This window comes from Alligator sinensis, unplaced genomic scaffold (genome assembly GCF_000455745.1).
Source record: "Alligator sinensis unplaced genomic scaffold, ASM45574v1 scaffold121_1, whole genome shotgun sequence".
NCBI lineage: Eukaryota > Metazoa > Chordata > Crocodylia > Alligatoridae > Alligator > Alligator sinensis.
In genome coordinates this window covers 2,266,844-2,288,479 of record NW_005841910.1, presented here as the reverse complement: position 1 = coordinate 2,288,479, position 21,636 = coordinate 2,266,844, and the positions used below count along the sequence as shown (strand labels likewise).

Below are 21,636 nucleotides of genomic sequence, written 5' to 3'. Positions count from 1 at the left end.
AGATGCTACTAGAGACAAAAATATTATTAAAACATTAAGGAGAACATACCTATAGCTCATAAGTTTCCTTTTTTACTGGAGGGATGTTACATATGATTATCATCCTGCCACAGTGAAGATGGATTGAACCTCAGGTTAATCTCAGATCACATCTACAGTGATGCTTTTGCTGCAGTCCATCTCTGTAAAAGCAAACCAGGTGAGCTGCAGCGGCAGGGCAAAGGATATCTTAAAATGAATTCAAAGAATGGGCTTCAAAAACAAAATTATACTAAGAGCCGCTTCTTATGCATATTCAGGCTGTGTTGGCAGCAGAGTGACACTGCTGCAGGCTGCTGTGAGCAGCCCTGTGTTTTAGGAATAGTAATATTTTTAGCCAGTACCATCTAGCTATCTACCAGGTCTTCTGGGCTGCATTTGTCACTTCCTGGGGAGCAATCTCCAAGACACTGTCCACGTTCTGGAGATGTGCAACTTGTTCTCCCCTGCTCTGTCTTGGTTTGTGCCTGGGGCTCCTAGGTACTAGGGGTAGTAAAAATACTATCCCGTGGGAGAAAAGAGGCATTAATGAACCTGTGATCACACTAGTGAAGTGGAGGAGAGTGATGTCAAGTCATCGAGGTGAAAAAACTGCATGTCTTGGGTGTGTGGATAATTTAAGTTTTTTTTCCCCGCTCTGTTGTAACTTGAGCGAATGGCTTGTGAATTGTGAATTAAGTCAAGTAAATTAACACGACTGGAGATGCTAATGTGACAGATGTGTGATCCTGGTTGTAGTTCGTTCTCCAGTTCTGGGCAAGGCGTACATTTATTTACTCACTCGTGAGTTTGGCCCACCTCCTTTTATTACACCGGGATATGCTGACTTACCAGCGTGCTATTAGTAATACCTTATTCCTTGCCAACCTAGCTAACACAGGGAGAATCCACAGAGACAAGAAGTTGTGGAATCAAATTACAGATAATTGAGTATTTAACTGAAGTGTCAGGCTAAATATAGCACGTTCTATCTGGAACTCCCCGAAGATTTATTAGCAAAACTCCATACAGCTGTGCAAAACATCAAGATTATCCTCTTCTAAATGGTAAGCATCTCTCAAGGAGAGGAAGGGACAAAAGGAGTCCTGTGTTCCTACTTTTTCATGTTCAGACAGCACACAAATGGGAAGAATATCCTGATTGTATGGGAACCTCCATTACTAAAAGGAGCCCTTTAAGTTAGGATTTTTTAAGAGAAGCATCTGAAAGTGGGGGCCCCACTACCCTTTGCCTGCCAGTGTGAATTGGGTGCTTGCCTCTCTTTAAGTGCTTTTAAATCCTACTCGCATTAGATTAGTTTAATGTAAAAACTGCATTTGACTTGGTGGAACTACACAAAACTGTGAGGACATTGGGAGCACTAGATATGCGAAGGCCAAACTCTATCCCTGGCATTAATCCTTTGTACATGTACAGTTACAGGAGGAACCCTCCCGGGCAGATTCTTCTAAAAAGATAAAGGGCTTTGCCCAAGCCCATGTGAAGTGCACGTTCAGGAAGGAATATGATCCCTTCATACTGCCCAGGATAGTATAGAGCAAAACTTTTAACACTTTGGATGTCAAAGAGGAAAATGTGAAGGGCTTAAAATAGCATTGCTTTATTGCCAGCCTGCTCTGTGTCTGCTGCAGGGCCATGCACCTGATGAGATGGGAATGAATCAGTTGACAAAATGAGCTGAGGAGTGTAGTACACTGGAGCAGGGGAATGCAAGGGCCAAAGAGTGGTGCCAGTGGCCATTGGATGCCCTGATTCAGCAAAGCTCTGAGGCAGGTATTGCAGCTTAGGGATGGGTTTAAGCCCACTAAAGGAAGTGTATAAGTCCCATTGATTTCAGTGGATATGAGCAGGTCCTTAAAGTTAAGTTTGCTGCAAGGGTAGCTCCTTGTCTGGAACATGTCAGGTGTAGAGCAATGTCCCATGTTACCCATCAGGGGTGAAAGGAATGGATTCACCTTTTTTGTTCTTTCCAAACCTTGCTTATAGCTCTGCTCACAGAAAAACTTGACAGTAATTCGACTGTTGATGTGCTAAGGCCTCTGCCTGCCATGCTGACCACGATTGTCTCATTGTGTCTGTGCTCTCCTTTCGTCTTTATTCAGAGATATCTCTTTGATATCTCTGAGTCGTAGATTACCTCTTGTCTTTGGGGCACGGACCCTCTCTCTCTTTTCTAGCTCTGTGGGGTCTATGCATAGGGCTCCTGGGTACCACAGCTAACAACACTGAATAACAGATAACAGCAGCAGCACCTGTGATATCCAGAACATCTAAGGTAGCTGACAGAAAAGGTGTTTTAGCATGTCTTGTATTGGTGTCTCCCAAAGCTAGCAACAGAGGCGAAGGACCCAGTTCTTGTTATCATCAGGCACCACGAGTTCTGACTCCGAGCCTCCAGCCTCTAATTTTGCAATCCAGTATTGCACAAAAAATATAATATAATTGGTTGATACCTTGTTGTTGCAGGGCTTGTTCTTTCATAACAACAGGTACCACATCAATAAGAAAATATTCTGGGCCAGTAAAATATGTGTGTGAAAGAATCTGCACTATGGTAGAGCTGACGGTAGTCTGTAACCCACTGGTTCTGTAATGATTGTTGGCATAACGCCCGTTACTATAGACCTTGCTCTCCGTTTAAGATTCACAGACAACCTCTGGGCTAGTCACGCTGGGCAGGGAGAACATGCAGTTGAGATGTCAGAAGTGCAGCATTAAGCTTTACTATGGCTGGCCAAAATCTGTACGCATTTAGTCAGGTGAAAATCCCATTCAAATCCGCACTCAGGTATTTGGTTCTTGTTCATGTGGCCCATTTAACAGCTGTGTTGATTTTCAAGTTATCTAAATAAGGAGGAAAGTTTGACAACTTTGTCTTTAGAACTGGACAGCTGACTCTTGTTTTTTTTCCCGGCCTTACTTCCGCCCCTGGCTAAAAGCAAAGCTAGAAAGTCAGCCCCTTTGAGAATGTGTTGGGCAATTTTAGCAAGTGGTAATCAGGGAAGTGTGGGAGAACTATAATAAAACTGATTTTCAAGCTTACCTAATAACTAAATATCCCTTCGGTGCCAAAGTCAGGAATTTTCACACCCTTGTAGTGCTCTTCACACCCCTGCTAAAATTATGAGTAAATGTGTAAGTTCCCAGGTTTCCACAAGGGGGCATAATGCAAGCAAGAATACACTAGGCCTGTGGGACTTAAATCTCCTCCTTTTACACCAGGATAAGGAGACTGATTTTGGCGTGGTTCTCCTGATTTAGTGCTGTAGCAGAGCTCAGAATCGGTGCTGCTCAATCCTTGTGAGATTTGTTTGCCTGGAAGGAAGTTTTCACATTCCCAAAAAAGGAAAAAGAATTAAAGTTTCATTCCTGGTGGCCTACTGTTTAACTACTGTTTTAAATTAGAAAAATCATATGGAAATGGTTTATTTTAATGTTACCTACTGAGTGCAATTTAAACGTGGTGAGTGGGAGACTGTAGCAGGAAAAATAGCCAACAGCGGAGATTAGGGAAATGTAAGATAAAATGGAGGTGAGAAGCTCTTATATACCGTCTTAAATTTTCTTTTCTACATTAGAACTACAGACGTTTCACTGGGGCATATACTTGCCAGTCTTGATTATAGGATCAGGACCTTCATTCAACCGCACGGCTAGACCATGAAAGAGCTTTATGCCAAAATCCTGGAACATTCTGCTGATATATTTGCAAAATTTTCTTTTTCTTTATTAGTAATTTTGCAGTCATATCATAAGCCAGAATTACATCCCCATCTCCTACCAATGTGCAATTTTACTGTAATCTCACAAGTTATTGGTCTTTAAAAGAACTAGTATAGATGGTGTGGGTTTTATTACTAAAATCAATATTAAATAGGTCTTGTGGGCTAGATTTCAGGTTGTTATGACAGCTAAGTGAATTATTGTTTTATGTGAAGAGTGGACTCTTTGATTTTCTTTTGTGCTATACTCTACCTATTTTACCATGCCAGTTGTTTAAAAAAAATTATCCACCTGCTGCCGATGAGTCCCATAAGTTACAGCATTTGTCTCGTATCAGTAAATAACTTTTGTCTGTTGCATGAAGGTTTCATTTAAAACCAAAGCACTTCTTGTGCAGTAATCAATTTCCTTTTGTTGTCTGTCTGGTTTCCTTCCACCTCTTCCCACCCTGCGAACTCCACAGGTCATTTTAAAGGATGTGGATTCTCTTCTCTACGTGGACACTGATGTTCTCTTCTTGAGGCCTATCGATGACATCTGGCGCTTTCTCAAAGAGTTTAACTCCACACAGCTGGCTGCCATGGCCCCAGAACACGAAATACCAAAGATAGGCTGGTACAGTCGATTTGCTCGTCACCCTTACTACGGAACAACTGGTGTCAATTCTGGAGTCATGTTGATGAATTTAACTCGGATAAGAAACACGCAGTTCAAGGTGAGAAATGGTCAAAATGCTACAGGACATGCTTGTACTTATTTTTTAATAGCCTGTGATTTACTAGAAAACAACTTGCGCCATAGAGGATATAAGAAGGAGGCTAAACAAATTTATCAAAACCCAAGGTTTTGGAAAAACTAATCAAAGTATTTCCCAATATTTAAAAAAAAAAAAAAAATTCTAATGGGGGCAATTTCTTACATAAGCGAGTGATCCCCAAAAGGCTGGAGCACTCAACTCTGGCTTAAAACCAAAAGTAAAGGTGACTTAATTGAACTGTCTCATCTGAGAGACGCATAAAAAAGGAAGCCAAAGATAATCAGTTCTGCATGGAAAGTGCTTTGCAAAAGATTTTCCCTGATAGACATACAAGGTCACAGCATATTTTGACTGACACCGTGGAAGTCATTGTAGTAAGTGAATCATGCCAGTGGTTTTTACGTTGCTGTCTTTCCGTGTCTCAGGGCTAGTCTGTGGAATCTATACTTAAACGGATAGCCACTTCTTCACATGGCACCTCTTCTGAGAAAGTGTTTAGGAAATATGAATAAATACAAAGTAGCCTCGGGAGCAGTCCTTGAAATCTTTATGCACACCTCCATGGACCCTTTAGACTCAATCCTGAAAGTCACAGTCCCTCTCTTGCTGTGAAAGGGAAGTTAGTTAATGTAGCCCTTCAAAATGTGCTTAGTTTCTGCCTAAACCCAGATGTCCCCTTGTCACTACTATAGCCTGAGATGAGGTTAGAAGAGTGCTCAGAACATGTAGGTCCCAAGTGAACCGTGGCAATATTGCACTGCTGTTTGGAAAAGAATTAACTGCTTGCTCTGATTTCCTTCTGCCTTGTAGAACAGCATGATATCAACTGGCTTGACATGGGAGGAAATGTTGTACCCTTTATACCAAAAATACAAAAATTACATTACATGGGGAGACCAGGACCTACTAAATATTATTTTTTACTTTAACCCAGGTATGTAATGACTCCTGTTGGACTTGCACTTGTTTGTAAAGGTAAAATCCAGTAACATGATGACGATGAACAAATAGGCATTCTGACCTGAAATGCAGAACCCAACTCTCCTGTCCTGCTAACCCGTATGCACATGGGATTTACTCCCAGTAGGATTACTCGTGTTATGTTGACAGGACCGAGGCCTAAAATTTTAGTGCCAGTGTAGATGTCAAAGGCTGGAAAAGATTACTGGGCACAATATGAAATGATGGTGAAATCATGGGCCAGAGTTAGTCGTGCATGCGTTTAAATGCTCTGCTGGATCAGGGCCCAGCTGAGTAACACTTTTGTTTCCATGATCATGGATGTTTATCTGAATTTGAAATTGGCAAATTTTGTCCAAATCCAATCTTCTAAAATTTGGCCAAATCCCTTTATTTATAAAAGAAGCAACAGAGTTGAAGTCAATAGACAGAAAACTGACTTCGCACTGAAAAGAGGATTAAAAACATTTGTTGTTAGTCTTGAAAAATAGTTCCCTCCCTCCTCCCCACTGTGCAATGCAAGCCTTGATTTTCAAAGAAAAGCAGCTCTGGCCCTTCGGCTGAGTGACTAAGCCTCGATGAACTCCACGACAAATGCATTTGCACTTCTAGCTATCCGGGATCTTGTGCTCTCTTTTTGCCCTGCCTTCTCCAGGACTGTAACATGGCAGTCTTTTTATCATCAGAGGACAGATGCAGTACCCCACAAGCCTAAAAGAATTCAAAACAGAGAGCAGAGGGACAGTATTACCTGCAGATATGTGTCCATGCACCCAAAATGACAAAGAATTACATGGTAGAGTTGGGGTGATGTTGTAGCTGTGATGGTCCAGGAAGGATGTTTATGGGAGCTACCTTTTATTGGTCCGGTTGTACAGTTGGGAGGGATATAGACAAGCTTCCAGGGTACCACATAGCCTTCAAGTGGAAAAAATTGAAAACGGATGGAAACATGGATTCTGGAATAGTCCCACAGATGCTATAAGGCAGTGATTCTCAACTTCACCGTGTGTGCCTGGATCACACCATAAGGAACAAAAGTGACTAGTAATTTTTTTGAAAGGGTATGAGCCCAACTCGATGCTCAGCTTCTAGAGGCCTGATTTTCAAAGCTGCTGAGCTTCATAATATTAATTAGCTTCATCTATGTATGTACACAGAATCTATCCTGTTTAAAACTGACAAGGTTGACGTTACCAGTTACTTGAAAATATACACTCTTGCTTGCTGAGACTTGAACACAAAAATAACTGGTGGAAAAGCCCAAAATTACAGGAAATTGTTTAGAGAGACATGGTCATACTCTTTCTCTGTTCCTAGTACCCAAAAGCTTGTATGTATTTCTCCCAGCTATGCAGTTGGTCCAATAACGGATATAACCCACACATTCCTGTCTCAAGAATAATGTGCTGGATTTGCACTCTAGAAACTATCTAATGTATACAGTATTTTCACCCTTTCAGAACAAATAATGCATTTTTCTTCCAATGCCATTTTTATAGCTCTATTCATTCAGACTCAGGATTAGAGATGGAAAATTAGGTCACTGTACAAACCTATTGTACATCTTCCCTTTGAGTTATCTGTGCATTAGCTGAAAATACACAAATTTACTTAACCTGAAAAAAAACAACCTGTTTCCACTGAAATAACCCGGGAAAGTAAAGCAATAAAAGGAATTTAATGAGAATTCCTGAAAAGATACACCTTCCACCCCCCCTCAAAGCTGCTCTAATATTAACAGACTTCAAGAAATAAATATTAACTGAGATCAGGGTCTAGTTCTGAAAGCAAAAATCAAGTACTGGCATCACAGATGTGGGAGATAGGGAGAGAAAAACTGGTGGGTGACGCACGTAAAAGCTGATAAGCAACACCTGTGTTCAGCATGAAGTTGTGTTTGTGCAAGCATGGAGCACTGCCATCGTGCTGATAAAGAGCCCAATCTAGAGTGCTGGAGTCATTGGAAAGGCTCCCACTGACGTCACTAGGTTTTGGGATGGATGGACCAGTGCACCTCCAGGGACTCTAGCCCTGAGCCTTCAGACCACAGCTAAGCATGAGGTGCATCAGACCAAATGGAAATTGTTCATGAGAAACCCTGGTGAGTAAATGGGAGGAGTTTTCCTTAGGCTTTTTCTTCTACCCCCATGTAAATTCACACAGGGCTAGTAAAGCTCAAGGAAAAGCCAAGTGAACTGTTCAGTCTCCAGTCCTTGTGGTGGTGCTGAGAGTCTGTCAGCATTGAGTAACAACCAGTGTGGCACACCCCTGCTGCCATGGCAGGAAGGTGACCCACAGAAGTTGTTGTGTTTTGTCATAGTCTTGTTATAGAAGATGACGATGTGCAGAGTCAAGAAAAGAGTATTAGGGAGAGGAGCCAGGTTGTACGATACTGTGAGTAACTGGGTCACTTTTGAAGTAGACGAAGGAAGGTGAATGTATGATAGCATGTGTAGTTTGGCTTTGTTTGCTAGTGACCGTGCAGATCCCAAGAGCAGTATTCATGAATAAATACGATGCAGTGTTTGTTCTGGGAATCCATTGTAGTGGATGATCACTCTTGGTCATCTCTTGAGCAAAACAGATGGAAATCTAGGCAGTTATCCTCCGCTATTGAAAATCATCCTGATTGACATCCTTGTCATTTCCACAGAACCATGATTAACTTGCAGCACTTATTTTGCTCAATATATCATTCTTTGTCTCTCTCGACTTGGTATTTCCAGAGTATCTCTACGTGTTTCCTTGTCAGTGGAACTACCGGCCAGATCACTGTATGTATGGGAGTAACTGTAAAGGAGCCGAAACAGACGGCATCTCTATTCTGCATGGAAATAGAGGCGTCTACCATGATGACAAGCAGCCTACATTCAAGGCAATATATGAAGTGATACGTGATGTGAGTATTCTGCTTTTGACACAGATGATTCTTTTTTATTTCAAAGTACAAAGCAGTGCGGGAGCCTTATGCAGAGCACTTGACAGATTGCCTCTTCCAAGATAGCAGACTGAGAATATCAGTGCTTTATGTAGATACAACGTTCACAGAATAAACAGAGTGCATTGGGCTGTTGTTCCATTTAAAAGAGACAGTGATAGACAGAGAGAGAGAGAGTGTGCATGTGTGTGTATGTGAGGGGAGCTTCAATCCATTTTCAAAAGGCAGTGGAAAGTGCTTGTTAGCTTGCAAGAGGAAGATCATGTTTGAATTCCCTTTTCATTGTTACATTTTGTTTGCTTTTGTCAAGTCCTTCTCTAGGATAACAGCCTACTGTTGCTACCAGATTATGCAGTTACTCATAGCTCAAATACTACAGGTCTGTGTGTCTGGGGTTGAAAGTCCCAGCTGTTGACTGAAGTAGGGAATCATCGCAACAGCTCCTCTTCCATTGCAGTCCCACGAGGAGAGGCACTGTCTGCATAAGACATAGTGCTCTGTAGTCCCAAAGATTGCCACATGTGCCTCGCACCTCTCCATGAAAGTGGATCTCCTGTTATGAGCAATTATGTTATAACCTCCACCATGTCCCCTCATTAGCCAACTTTTAAATAATGGCACTGAAATGCAGTTCTGTGAAGTGAGCCAAGCCAGACATGTCTGGGTAAAACTTTCTGAAAAGCAGTAGTTTTAAATGGATTTGAAAAATGGTTTCCAAATGTCTCCAGTCAGTGGGACTTGAGGGCAGGTGATGTCTGCAGGAGCCAGGGTACCCAGTTTGCCATGCCTTATAAAGCCTGATTCTGTTTACACTTCTCAAATGTCATTAAAGCTGTGGAAAATAATCAGGGTTTTTTTTTTTCTCCTCTTTAGTTTCCCTTTGAAGACAATCTCTTCCAATCCTTGTTCTACCCTCTTCAGTCTAAGTTTCTGGATACTGTACACACTTTATGTGGGCGAATACCACAGGTTTTTTTGAAGCAGATTGAGAAAACAATGAGGAAAGTTTATGAAAATCGTGTTGTTGTCCACGTGAGGGCCAACCACAGGCTCTGAACAGAGATAACTACGTTTAATGTGGTGGTTTTCATCTTTGTATCCAAATTACTTGAGGCAGATCAATTAAAGCAACGCTATCAGTTTAAAATCCACGTTATAAACAAACACTTGTTTCGCCCTGTTTGGCTAATACCCGCACAGATAATTACTACAGAAAGAGTTTTAACAAGTCTTTTTAAATGGTCACTATCTAGTTTCTTTTTTCACTTCCTGCATTTCTCTCACCTTGAACTAGGTGACTTTCACTTCTGTTGTGTGTTTCACTTTTTTAGGTTTGCCGTGGTTTAAACACTTTGGAGGAATGCTTATTTGTTTAAACACAGCCATTTTCACTGCAGATCTCTTTCAGTCTGGGAGCATCTTTATTCATTTCAGATTGTATCACTTTTCTCCCCTCAACATTGTAATATTGGGCTAGATTTCTTTTGATGGTGTCACTTCAAGGTATTTGCCACTCAGGAGATATAAAACTTAAAAGAGAGAGGAACACACATTCTCTGGTGTCATGAACATGTTCAGCGACAAGCTCTCAGGCAATCATGACAGGCTTACTTAAAAGTGACTGCAGTAACAGGAAAACATCTACTTAAAAACTGTATTTCTGTTTGAAGGTGTTCACCTACTTTTGCTGCAGGAGGCACCTGAGCTGAAAGAGACTGGAGTAAAGACGTGTCTCCAGGTGTTTACTCTCTGCATTTACAGCATTTTCCATCTAGGCAGTGCCACTGTTTCCCTGTCTTGTCTGTAAGGGCCTTTCACATGGGAAGAAAGGTGACAGCTGTTAGAGCAAGTAAGAAAACGTGCAGTGAACAGGAATTTAGAGGTAGATACAGTGCCTGGAATTGGTGTTAAGTTACTTGATGAAAGTGACTGGAATTCAACTGTCTGCTTTGAATTCCCATTTGTGTGGGTTTGGGCCTTTTTTCATCAGTCTTAAGAAAGAAATGCATGACCTCTCCTGCCTATTAATCACTTTAAAAGCAGTCAAAGAACACTGAATGAACTATACGAAAACAGGTACAATTGATCTGCTTTCTTCAAACCCCTTTCTATTGCTATTTACTGCACAGGAATAATTCTGTTCCATTGAGAGCTCCCTCTCCAGTCTACCTTACTGAGACTGCTGCCTCTGACTGCCTTTTTGTTATGCCAAAAATCCTCCTCTTCTGGGACATAAAGATATATCTTTTGCTTGGCACTTTCATTCCTGGAAGTTCAGTGTCTGTGCCAGGATTCTGACTAATAGCCTTAAAGTAAAATGGGATACAAGATGGCTTTGTTTATTTTATTTAAAATATTTAATTTAGATTAGATGGCAAAAGCATATTCATGTTGTAATTAGTTACAGACTGGAGGTTGCAGACAGTATTGCTCATACAGGACCTTATTGAAACTTGCAGTAGGCAAAAGGTGCTCGGGAGATGTTTTGGGAACAAGGAACTAATAAACCTTTAAGGGAACATAGTGCAACAACCAGCTTGGAAGACATTTCCTAAGTGAAAGCCTTGGGAGTCACGTGCAGCAAAAATGTTCTATGGTCACCTGAAGCTATTTGCTTTGTATCGAGTATGTGAAGAGTCCAGGAGAGGTTTTCTGAAATGAAAGAGAAAATCACTAAAGATTGCATATAAAATATATGTCATGCCAGTGGTTTTCTAGACTTTTATAATTATCATTCATGGATGATAAGTGGTATGGGCACGAGCTGTTTCTTAGAGTACAGAAGTTCAAACAGACTGCAGCATTGGCACGACCACTTTTATCACTCATGATGATGCATGGTTTCATAAGGAAAGACATGCCAACAGAAAATCCTTTTAGTTGGCAGCAGAGGTGACCCCTCTCCTCTCGCAACATCAGGCTTGCTGCCTCCCACCACGTGATAAGACTGTTGAGACAACACCTGGCTAGTGAGGAAAAGGAAAACATGATGCTTATTGGCAGTTAAGTTTGCCAAACAGATCGGTTGTACATAACAGTAAGTGCCTACCCAGGAACATTTTTTGAATATATGGAGTATGAATGCACTGGTGACATATCGCACATTGGACAGTGTCACTAGGAAAGCATCCAAGTGGAGTAAGATTGGTTGTAGAAGCCCAGAACAACAAGTAGAAAGTCTTGGGCCTCTTGAAGACAGTGGTTTCATCACAGGTCTTTGCTAGGTCTAAGAATTTCAACAGATAGTTGCTGTTTTGCACTCTTGTTTGCTAAGGGCCTAATACACCTACAACAGTTTGCACTTGTTTCTCATGTTAACATATACTCTTTGCTCTGTAAGAGTTCAGAATTGACCAGAAAAGGGCTGAGGTTTTCTTGCAGTTATCCTGATCCGAAGCCCAGAAATACCTCTTACGCAGGGACCAGAAAAGCATTTAAACCGAAGTGGGACAGTGTTACCATCTCTCACTTTTACCGAGTCTTGCACTATTTGGTGTTTCTCTTTTTTTTGTTAGAATTTCAGTTGCCCTTTAAAGTTCAAGCTGTTACGGTTATGGAGAAAAACTTGCAAAGTTGATTTAGATGCACTCTAAGTTTTCAGAGAGAAGGCAAACAAAAGGAATCTGCAATGTATTTTTAAAGTTTCATGACTTCAAAATTATCTCATGATTTCTTGGGGTCTGATTAAGACTTAAACATTTGGTGTTGGCTAAATTAAGAGCTTAACTATTAGATAATTTTTATTTCTTAAATCAGGATAAGAATGAGAGTTGATTGGTCAGGTTAAATTAAGATTAGGTGTTCTGGGCATTTTTAAAAATTGCTCATCTCTTTAGTACCTACAAGCCACAAAAGTTTGCACAGCAAAACCCTCCTTACCCAGGAACTTATAACTGCATTTTAGAAGGTCAAGTCATTTGGCATATAATATTTATAATTCCTAACTCTCAGAATTTAGTAGGTTATGATTCTATGCATTAAGATTTAATAGAACCTGAAACTGAGAGTAGATTATAATGAAGGAATTAAACAAAAGACTGGAGGTCTTCATAAAATAAAGGCATTATTACTTAGGAAATCATGGGGGATTTAAACTGTGTTTGATATGTTTACAGTAGGTGCTATATTTTTTTATAATGAACAATATTACATTATTGACAACTAAGAAACCTATATGAAGTATGTTTTTTTTAACATGAAAATATCTGTGTGTGATGTAAAATACAGGGAAAAAAGTGTGGGGAGTGTTGTATTGTGTTTTTTTTTCCTGGAAAAAAGTTTTAACTGAGCTGTAATTTGAAAACTCCAAATCCTTTTTAAAAACAATTATCTAAACTATTTCATTGTCCAATAAGAATTATTAATGTATGTGTTATTACTGCATCCAAAAATACATTATGTCTTGTTTAACAGTAGTTGGTTATAATATTACGCTTGTTTAGAAACAATCTATATTTAATAATCATTTCTTATTACCTGTAAATTAACTTTCATTTATTTTAATCATTGAAATATGTAAATACTTATATAGGATTTATATCTTTTTTCCCCTCTTCTTATGTATTACATTACTGCATTGGTAATTACAAAAGTAATGGAACCTGAACACTATTGTTCATATACCAGACTGAAAAATAACATGAAAAAGAACAATGTGTTCTCATATTTATTGGCACGCCACAAGCCCTCCCCTCCCTGCCCCCCCCCCTCCCCAAAATAAGACACACTCCTTGTTTTTGGAAGACAAAATTAAGACCTTTTTTCCCCTTTAAACGGTTCAGAATTAGCTTCCTCATTTTGATTGCTAATTTTTGGGTAAATGGTGAGTATGGTATGTGCATAAATAAGGTATGTCTGTAAGAGTAAATGGAATTTTTTTTTTGTAAATGAATATAAATTAATCTTTTAGCACATTAACCATGTTAGTTATACAAATTCACCCTTTGGAGTCAGAACCAGGCAGTGTGGACCACTTTTAAAGAACTGTGCCCTTGTTGTTTAAATACTGACCCAGATCCTGCACAGTGACTCGTGTGCTTAACCTTACATACGTGAATGGACCATTACAATCAGTAGGTTCACCCCAGTGTGTAACATTAAGTGTGTATATGAGTCTTTGAAGGGTCAGGGCCAAATATCCATGTTTTAAACTGGTTCTGCTATACTTGAACTCGCTAAAGTTAGACAAGGGTCTAATACTGACTGCTGCTGAGCACTTCCATTTAGTCCTATTTAAGCCATAAGGAAGTGTCAGAATACAAATGCACATTGTTCAGCAAGGAAAGCATTCAACCTTTTGGCTAAGATCAAGTGTAGTAGGTTGTATCATTTTATATGAGGGCTTTTTGAGGCTATCTGGCTGCACATGGTTAAGTGAGCTAGATAGCTGTACTATCCTTTTTATACTTTACAGATGGAAACTGGAAACTTTTAGTGTGATGTGTGTGCATGCCAGAGTGAGCGTGTGTGAAGAGCTATGATCTATTTCTGTGCCATTTCTGTATCATTTAAATTGCTTCTATATTTTTATTTGATAAGTGCACCAATTATGTATAGCTCCCAAGGAGGCATAACAGTGCATTTCTATGTTGATTATGATTCTTCAGCTTGCAACATAAATAAATGAACTTTTAAGCAAACTCTGACTCTTTATGGTCCTCTTTTCAACATCAAAAGAGTAATTTTACTGCCTTAATAATAGATTTAATCAATTATAAGGACCTCCTTTTAACTTACATTCACACCCACAGTGCAAGGGGGTTGAATACTGGGGAGTAGTTATGCAGTTCTAAATTAGGCTGTTCTTAGTGTGTGGTATCTTTACTAAAATGAGTCACTTTTCTGTGTAGTTTTTCTTATTGTTAAAAATAATTGTATTGTGAAGTACAAACCATGTTCTTTCATAACTTGTTTTTAAGACTTAAATGTAGTATTGTGTGCATTTGTGTGTGTTAAATTCAGTGCTTATTGATTTTCTTTTTCATGTAACAATGAAGACTAAAGGGTAACTGTAAATGCTAACAGACTGAGGCTTTGTCTACGCAACACGGTTTCTTTGCTATGAAAAGATCACATCCATAGCTGACGTAGCTGTGCCAGCAAACGCAGAGGTATTGGGATAGCTCTGGTAGCAGAAAAACTCCTTGAGCCAGCAGGGTTGTAGCTATACCAAGAACCTGGCTGCCTCAGAGTTCCCATCTCTTTTCAAGCAACAGCATAGATATAACTTGTTTAGAGGTCAGGTTGCCCTCCTATATACCAGGATAGTCCCAGTGAACCAAGTACACTTGTGGAATTACACCCACCAGCTATGAAGCTGACTCCTTGACTTTAAAGGATTGTATGCTTATAAGTGAGGCCATATTCAGGATTTTAATCTTTACCTTTTTTTCCTTCTCTGGGATTTATTTCAGTCATCCTTTCTTAAGGAGGTGATTATATTATATAGAATTAACCACAGAGATCAGCAAGATTTTTATTTTTAGAAATACTTGTGCCCTGCAAACTGTTTTTGTTTTTCTGGTACGTGCTTTAATGGTGCTACATATTCAAAATAAATGGTATGTGCAGGGCTATTTGACTTAAAGACCTAGACTGACTTTAACAAAGGTGGAACATAGAAGACTGTGAATAGCTCGTACCAAACACACTTTGCTACTAGAAGGCTGTGTCTACACATGCTATTAATTTGCATTAGGCTTATGGTGCAGTATGCCTTTCCAGGGAGCACATCTACACATGCTCCCTGTTGGAAGCAGAGGGCTGCTCCTCCCCTGCTTTGTCTTCCTGCATCAGCCAGGGGGAGCTCCAGGCTCCCCAGGTGCTAGCCAAAGGGCTGGCAGTGCCTCTTGGCCCCGTGCACATCGGGAGGGGACCTGATGTGCACCAGGCTGGGAGACAGCTGCTTTTGCAGTGGGCAGAGGTCTCCTGGCCCTGTGCCCATCTGGACACACAGCTGTCAGCAAGCCCCCAGCTAGGCAGGGCTTCCCTGCCCAGCAAGGCGTTCACTGGGAGCTGTCCTGGGTATGGCTGGGTTCCCAGCTCCCGCTTGCCCCTGGAGCAGGTATCTCTGCACTACGCAGAGCTGCTTCGGGGGGCGGGGTCTGGGTTCTCAATCCCCGGTTGCCCTCTGGAGCTGTCAGCTTCATGCTGGGAGCCAGAACAGGGGGCAGAAAGTTCCCCAGTGCCAGTGCTGATTGGCTCCCAGCTCCTGGGGGGAGCTGGAAGATGAGCAGCGCCAGGACCAGGGACAGAGAGCTCCCTGTCCCCCGTGGTCCCATGCTGCTGAGGTTGACTGGGAGCAAATTTGCTTCTGATCAGCATCTATAAGAGTGTGCACTAACTACTGCACAGTTAATCTATACCTGTATTTACAGGTACTAGCTCACTGTGCAAGAGCCTAATTTACTGTGCAGTAAATGCCCCACACATTTAGATGGTGACATTTTAGTGCACAATAGATTAGTCTACTGCGCAGTAAAGCATCTTGTGTAGATGTGCCCGAAGTAAACTAAGTCCCTTAGCACATAGCACTGTGTAGGCCAGTTTACTTTGCTAGCTCAATTGAGTTACCCAGGGCTTGCACTGCACTTCACTGAGCAGGGTAGACATACCCAAAGAGTAGGGCCTGTACCAGTAGGAGAGTAGTTAGAGAGTTTAGCCACTGGAAGGGCCAAATACATGAATTTCCCTCATAATGGCAAAGGGCCATGTTCCTCTCTCGATTGAGTTATGGTGGTATAATTGAGGGAAGAATTTAGCATGCATTGTGTTTAAAAAAATAAAAGCCCTGTAAGACTAAACTTGCCTTTCATATACTTCTCTGTTTCGGTTGTCTTCAGCTGGCTGTGTGCTTGCATGATTCAGTCCCCGAGTACCACCTTCTGTGCCTTTCTCCTACGTCTTCGTTTCTACTTGTATGTGGTCTTTCACCACACCGCATACCCTCCTCTGCATTCTGTCATGAACAGTCACTGCTGACATGGTATTGGCTTTCGTGCCACTTCTCAGCATGACAGGAAATTCCTGTTGCGGCTTCTCTAGCCAAACCAGTTGTCTGCAGCGTAAGGGAGACGAAGGTAATCAGATGTCACTTTATGTCACTTGCTCATGTTTATGGTATGTTAGATCCAGGCCTGTTCCCTTTGAAGTCAAGAACAAAATTCTCAATAACATTAGTGGGAGAAGGGTTAAGCCAGCTGTAATACAGCTGGGTTATACAGTGGTTTTCTAGCTGTGGTCTGTGGAGCAATAAAGGTCAATAGTCAAGCTGGTTGGGAATTTTCCAGCTAAGCAGTATTTCTTCAGAAAATGCTGATTCATCCAAACCCAAACTGTTTGTAGGAACATATGTGCCAGTCTTGATAGAAAAGGTTTCTCAGTCCAGGACAGAATTTCTTCTTAAAATGTGAGAGTGAAAGAGAAACACCCCCAAGTAGCTAATAGCTCAGTAGTGATGGCACTCACCCAAGATATGGTGATTGAAGTTAAGCCTCTGGTGTCGATTTCCTACATCTCAGGCGAGTGCCCAAACTACCAGGCTTCTGGCTTTCTAGGTTGGGTCTTAATCTCTCCTACAGAACCATTTCACTTCGTATAAATCACTGGAGGTAAGCCTTGGTTTCCCATATCTAAGCTAAATCAGTCTCTTTCTCTCTCCTTTCCCCATGACCTTTGCATTGATTCTGGGACAGAATGATGCCCCCACCCATGCTCTTGGGACAGAAAGATCCCCACGCCATCGTGTTTGGTCAATGAGTATAAGCAGAGATCGGGCTGGATGTCACATTCATCCCTTAAGTAGGACCTGAGCACAGATAATTCCTTTAAAACCTTCATGACACTGAGGGATGAAAGTAAAGTACCGTTCTAGTCAAAACAACGATGAGCCTATCCAAATGGTGCTGACACTGATACTGAGATCTATTCTGCTGCTCACTGTGGCATTGTCTGTTGACCCTTACTGGATATCAAGGTTTGCCTCCCAGGAATCACTTTTATCCCTCCTTCATGTCTTGAAGCCCTATAATCATTCAGGATCCAACCTTTAGAAAATGACTTGCCCCTTCCTGTTGGGTTTGGTTAGACATTACCGGTTGACTATGAGTCCTCATTAACGTTTCTCATGCTTCCCTCTCCCATGCTCCTGCCTACCTCTTATTCACTACTCTTCTTGCTCCTCTTCGTCCACACTTCTCATGGGAGCTTTTTCCAAACAAAAAGTAAGGTGTCCTTACTACTTCCTTCTCCTATATGAGCCACAGAAAAGGTGCTGCAGAAATAAAGGGGAAGAGGATTCTATTCCCATGATTTCTCGCTCCAGTTTAAATCCTTGCAGTGGGGTGTACGTGCCTGGCCCCATCAGCCCCCAAGCAGCACAAGATACATGCCTGGTGCCATCAACAACTCCTGTTCAAAAGATTCTGCGCTTGTGTGCATGTACCTAATGTGGGCTCCACACTGGCTTCATCTTGAAGAAAAGTTACTGAAACATAAGTACATCCTGTTCTGTGGTAACTTCCAATGTGTGAATCTTGTTTTCATTGTGAATCAGAAATAAAAGAAAATGTGAACTCTCTTATCCTGGTATAAAATAGCTTTTCATTTATCTTGCTCATAACATATCCATGCATCACAATCGAAATTAGAAAAAATCACTTTTCAACTGGAATAAGCCTGTCCACACAGATTGTGGAAATTATACTGGTTTAACTGTTATTTTAAATGAATGCCTGAGATAATATTGAAAAAAAACAACTTTCCTGTGCAGACGGTAGGTCCTGATCCTGCAAACAAGCTTGTCTGCACACCAGAGGAGGTTGCACATATTAAAATATCAGCATACACTACATTAACTACTCTGCTCTAACTCTAATGTGAACACTTGCTACAGAGTACGTGGCACGAATGAATGCAGGCAAGTCCTTATTCATATGCATAATCTGTAGTGTAATGAATAGTCCTAGCAGCAAGCCCTGATGCCTTATTTTCTACTGGTGCCAAGTCACATATATTTATAATCAATGTTTGGAGTTCTGCCTGACTTTCAAAGCTTTGGTATTCCCTATGTGGCTGAGGCAGCAATGGACCTGATGCTGCAACTGTTAATTGTGTGTTTAATTTTAATGCATAGAATGCTTTTTCAAGTTGCAATGACAGGAAACCCAGTTCCTCACTATCCTTTCTATAAAGTCACTTGTGCAAAGGGTAAAATGCTAATAATTTGATCTCTGTGCCTTTTATTTTTATACCTGACCGGCTATAAAAGTGGAAGATGGGTATGAAACAGGGTGAGTAAGCTGCTTGTTTAGTAGCTGAAAGCTCTGCTACCTTTAGAAGCAGAGGTCTTTTTTCTGACAATCCCAGTTGAAATGGGGATTTCTTATATTCAGATGCCTCTGAATATGGTGAGGGCAACAAAGTAGGAGAGGACTAAGAAACTGATGTGTGTGTGACCTGTTTCTTTTCCTCTCCAAGGGATATTTTTTTCAAATATCCCTTGGAGAGGAAGTCAGAAGTCAGCTTGCTTTGAAGTCAGAAGATAGAACTGGGGTGAGAGAAGTATAAATGGGCTTTTCCTAGCAGTCAAATCCTGCAGACAGGACAAATTGTGGCCACTGATAGCTTTCATTACCCCAAAATGTATCCTTGTAACAGTATCCTTGTTACAGAGCAAGGGCAATTGATAGTATAATTTACTAATTTAAAATGTATGTAAAGTGATCAGTCTCCATATGCAGGTACCATAGAAAGCTTGCATTAAATCTTGTCTTTAAATGAGAAAAGTCAACACAGAAAATTCTTCATTCACCTCCAGAATTTGTTTCCCAGTTTCAAAAAGACAAATGTAACTTTTCACAATCCCAGTTTATAGCATTCTTCCACACAGAAATGAAATACAGCTACTCCTCGCTTAACGTTGTAGTTACATTCTTGAAAAATGCGACTTTAAGAGAAACCATGTTAAGCGAATCCAATTATGTCACAGTAGTTACCTACCAGCATGCGGTGGCCAAACAACATTATAACCGAACATTGCACGACTTTAAACGAGTAAGCTAATAGATCAGTGACGTAATAACGAAACAACGTTAACCAGACGACGTTAAGTGAGGAGTACCTATATTTAATAAACCTGCATTTGAGGCTATAGTATTCTGTTACCAACTAAATTGTTACGAATTCTGTTTGGTTGTAGGACTGAAGACAATGCAGTTTAAAGAAATACTTACTGTTCTTCATTGTCTAGAACATGCTTTAAACTAGAAAAGTGATATATTGCTATAGTTTCAATGCTAGCTCCTTGTATCTTGGAAACAAGTTTATTTTTTTCTGTTTTAACCCAGGCTCTCGGTTGTAGAAACAACTTAATTCTAAAATAAATCTTAAGATTTTCTCCATAGGAAAATCATGTCTAAAGATACTGCTAAGCTCTACACCATCAGTTTCTGGCCTTTTATGTCGCAACCACACTTCTGGTCAACTCTTAACCTGGTTTCCAGCATGAATTTAATTGCCATAATTGAATATTTGTGGGGTTTATAACCCAACTCGTTAAATGCTGGAACTGTATTTGGGGTCGCAATCACTAGTTTTGGAATTGCTGCTCCACAGCTTGGATTATCTTCTCCAGGGGCAAACACACAAAGAGAATGGGAGGACTCCACAGTCATAAATTCCCTTTTATTCTGCCAGGAGGATTAAATTTGCTTGCTCTTATAAAATAAGCTAAGAGGCTAGCTGATACAACCTGGACAATCCCCTATGCTACCGCACTAGCTCCTCTGCAGTGTAGCTCTACTGGCATTTCTCTACAACATTGTCCACTCTGCATTTGGCTGTGCAGTCTTTTACAGGATTTTCTTTTATTATCTTTTACAGGAGCTCTGCGCAGGACTGAAGTCTGGACACTGCATGAGTTCTGGCCAGGCCTAAGCCCACCTATTCTTTTTTGTGTGTGTACTATGTACAGAGTCCACATCCTGCCAGAGTATGGGCTTCAAAGCAGGTTCAGAAAGGGGGAAGGGGCAATAGGGAGTGCTGATGCGACAGAGGCAGGTGACCCTCCTCCCCTGTATAGCAGCAACGTAACCATGCAGCTGAGCGCCCAGGGCAGCTGCAACACGCAGAGGCTATGGCAACTTCCAGTAGTTGCCACATTGCTAACATGATTGGCGGGAACTGTTGTTTTCCACCCTGCCCCACAAGCTGGGGTTGGGGCAGCTGCCCCTGTCATCCCACTCCAGTTCTCCCCACTACAAAAAAGAACAGAAGTGTGTGCGTGCAGGATTGCCTGCAGGCACAGACCTCAGAAGACTGGGACGTGATCCAGGCCTATATCGGGATTTTCCCCTAATAGTAAATTACCGCGTATGTGCAGCTCCCATATGCCTAGAATAACAGTTGGCGGCAATATTTGGATTTACAGCTTAACTTTTACGAGCATTTTCATGTCCTTCCAGGAACGATCGTCATGGGCGCTTTCATTCTACAGAAACGTTCGCAGTGGATAAGTCTCCGCTTTGCAATTGGCCACCTGAAACCTGCGGGTCCCGGGGGCTCGGATTCTCCTAAACCTCAGGCCTCTGCTTCGTCATAGGCCTTGCTCTTTGCCACGTTCAGGTCCTTGCTGGTTCTGGGACCCCAGCCAGGGAAGCTGGGAGGAGAGGGCAGAGGTCCATGGCGTTTGCCCTGTGTAGGCTTTTGCACATAGGGGAAACACAGTGGCAGGTTTAAGGCTTATTGAGATGTTTCCTGAGCTGCTTTTGGAAGCCTGTTGCTGTTCCCCAGTTGCAAACCAGGTGGGGTGCCTTCTGCCACGGGGGCTGCCGGCCTGCCCCCTTCCCTTCACATGATGGTGCCAGCCAGAGAGGGCGCTCTCTGGGACCCCAGACTGGAAGCATCTAGCCCGCTCCCTTAGCAGGAAGGGAAATATGTGAAAATAGGGGTTTTGGTTTTGTTTTTTAAACTCGTGTCAATGTCCTTCTTTCAAACAGCCCTGAAGTGCGCCGCGCTCAGCCTCCCCGAGGCCAAATGCTGAAGTGAGCCTGGGGATGTATTTGGGGGTGCATTCAGGGGTGTATTTGGGGATGTATTCAGTGGTACATTCAGGGATGCATTTGGGGGTACATTTGAGGATGTATTTGGGGAATATTTGTTTCAGGGGCGTATTTGTATTTAGGGGATGTATTTGGGGGTGTATTCATGTATTCGGGGG

General features: G+C 41.5%; 1 protein-coding gene across 1 annotated transcript in view; it reads left to right on the top strand.

Annotated features, from left to right (window-relative positions):
- GXYLT2 (glucoside xylosyltransferase 2) overlaps positions 1 to 10,109 on the top strand; it is a 13,154-nt gene extending 3,045 nt beyond the window's left edge. The window contains exons 3-6 of the mRNA XM_025197980.1: positions 4,226 to 4,477; positions 5,330 to 5,453; positions 8,209 to 8,381; positions 9,294 to 10,109. Of these exons, the coding sequence (XP_025053765.1) occupies positions 4,226 to 4,477; positions 5,330 to 5,453; positions 8,209 to 8,381; positions 9,294 to 9,476 (732 nt within the window). The 3' untranslated portion in view covers positions 9,477 to 10,109. The remainder of the gene's footprint in view (positions 1 to 4,225; positions 4,478 to 5,329; positions 5,454 to 8,208; positions 8,382 to 9,293) is intronic.
- Positions 10,110 to 21,636: the final 11,527 nt, after the last annotated feature.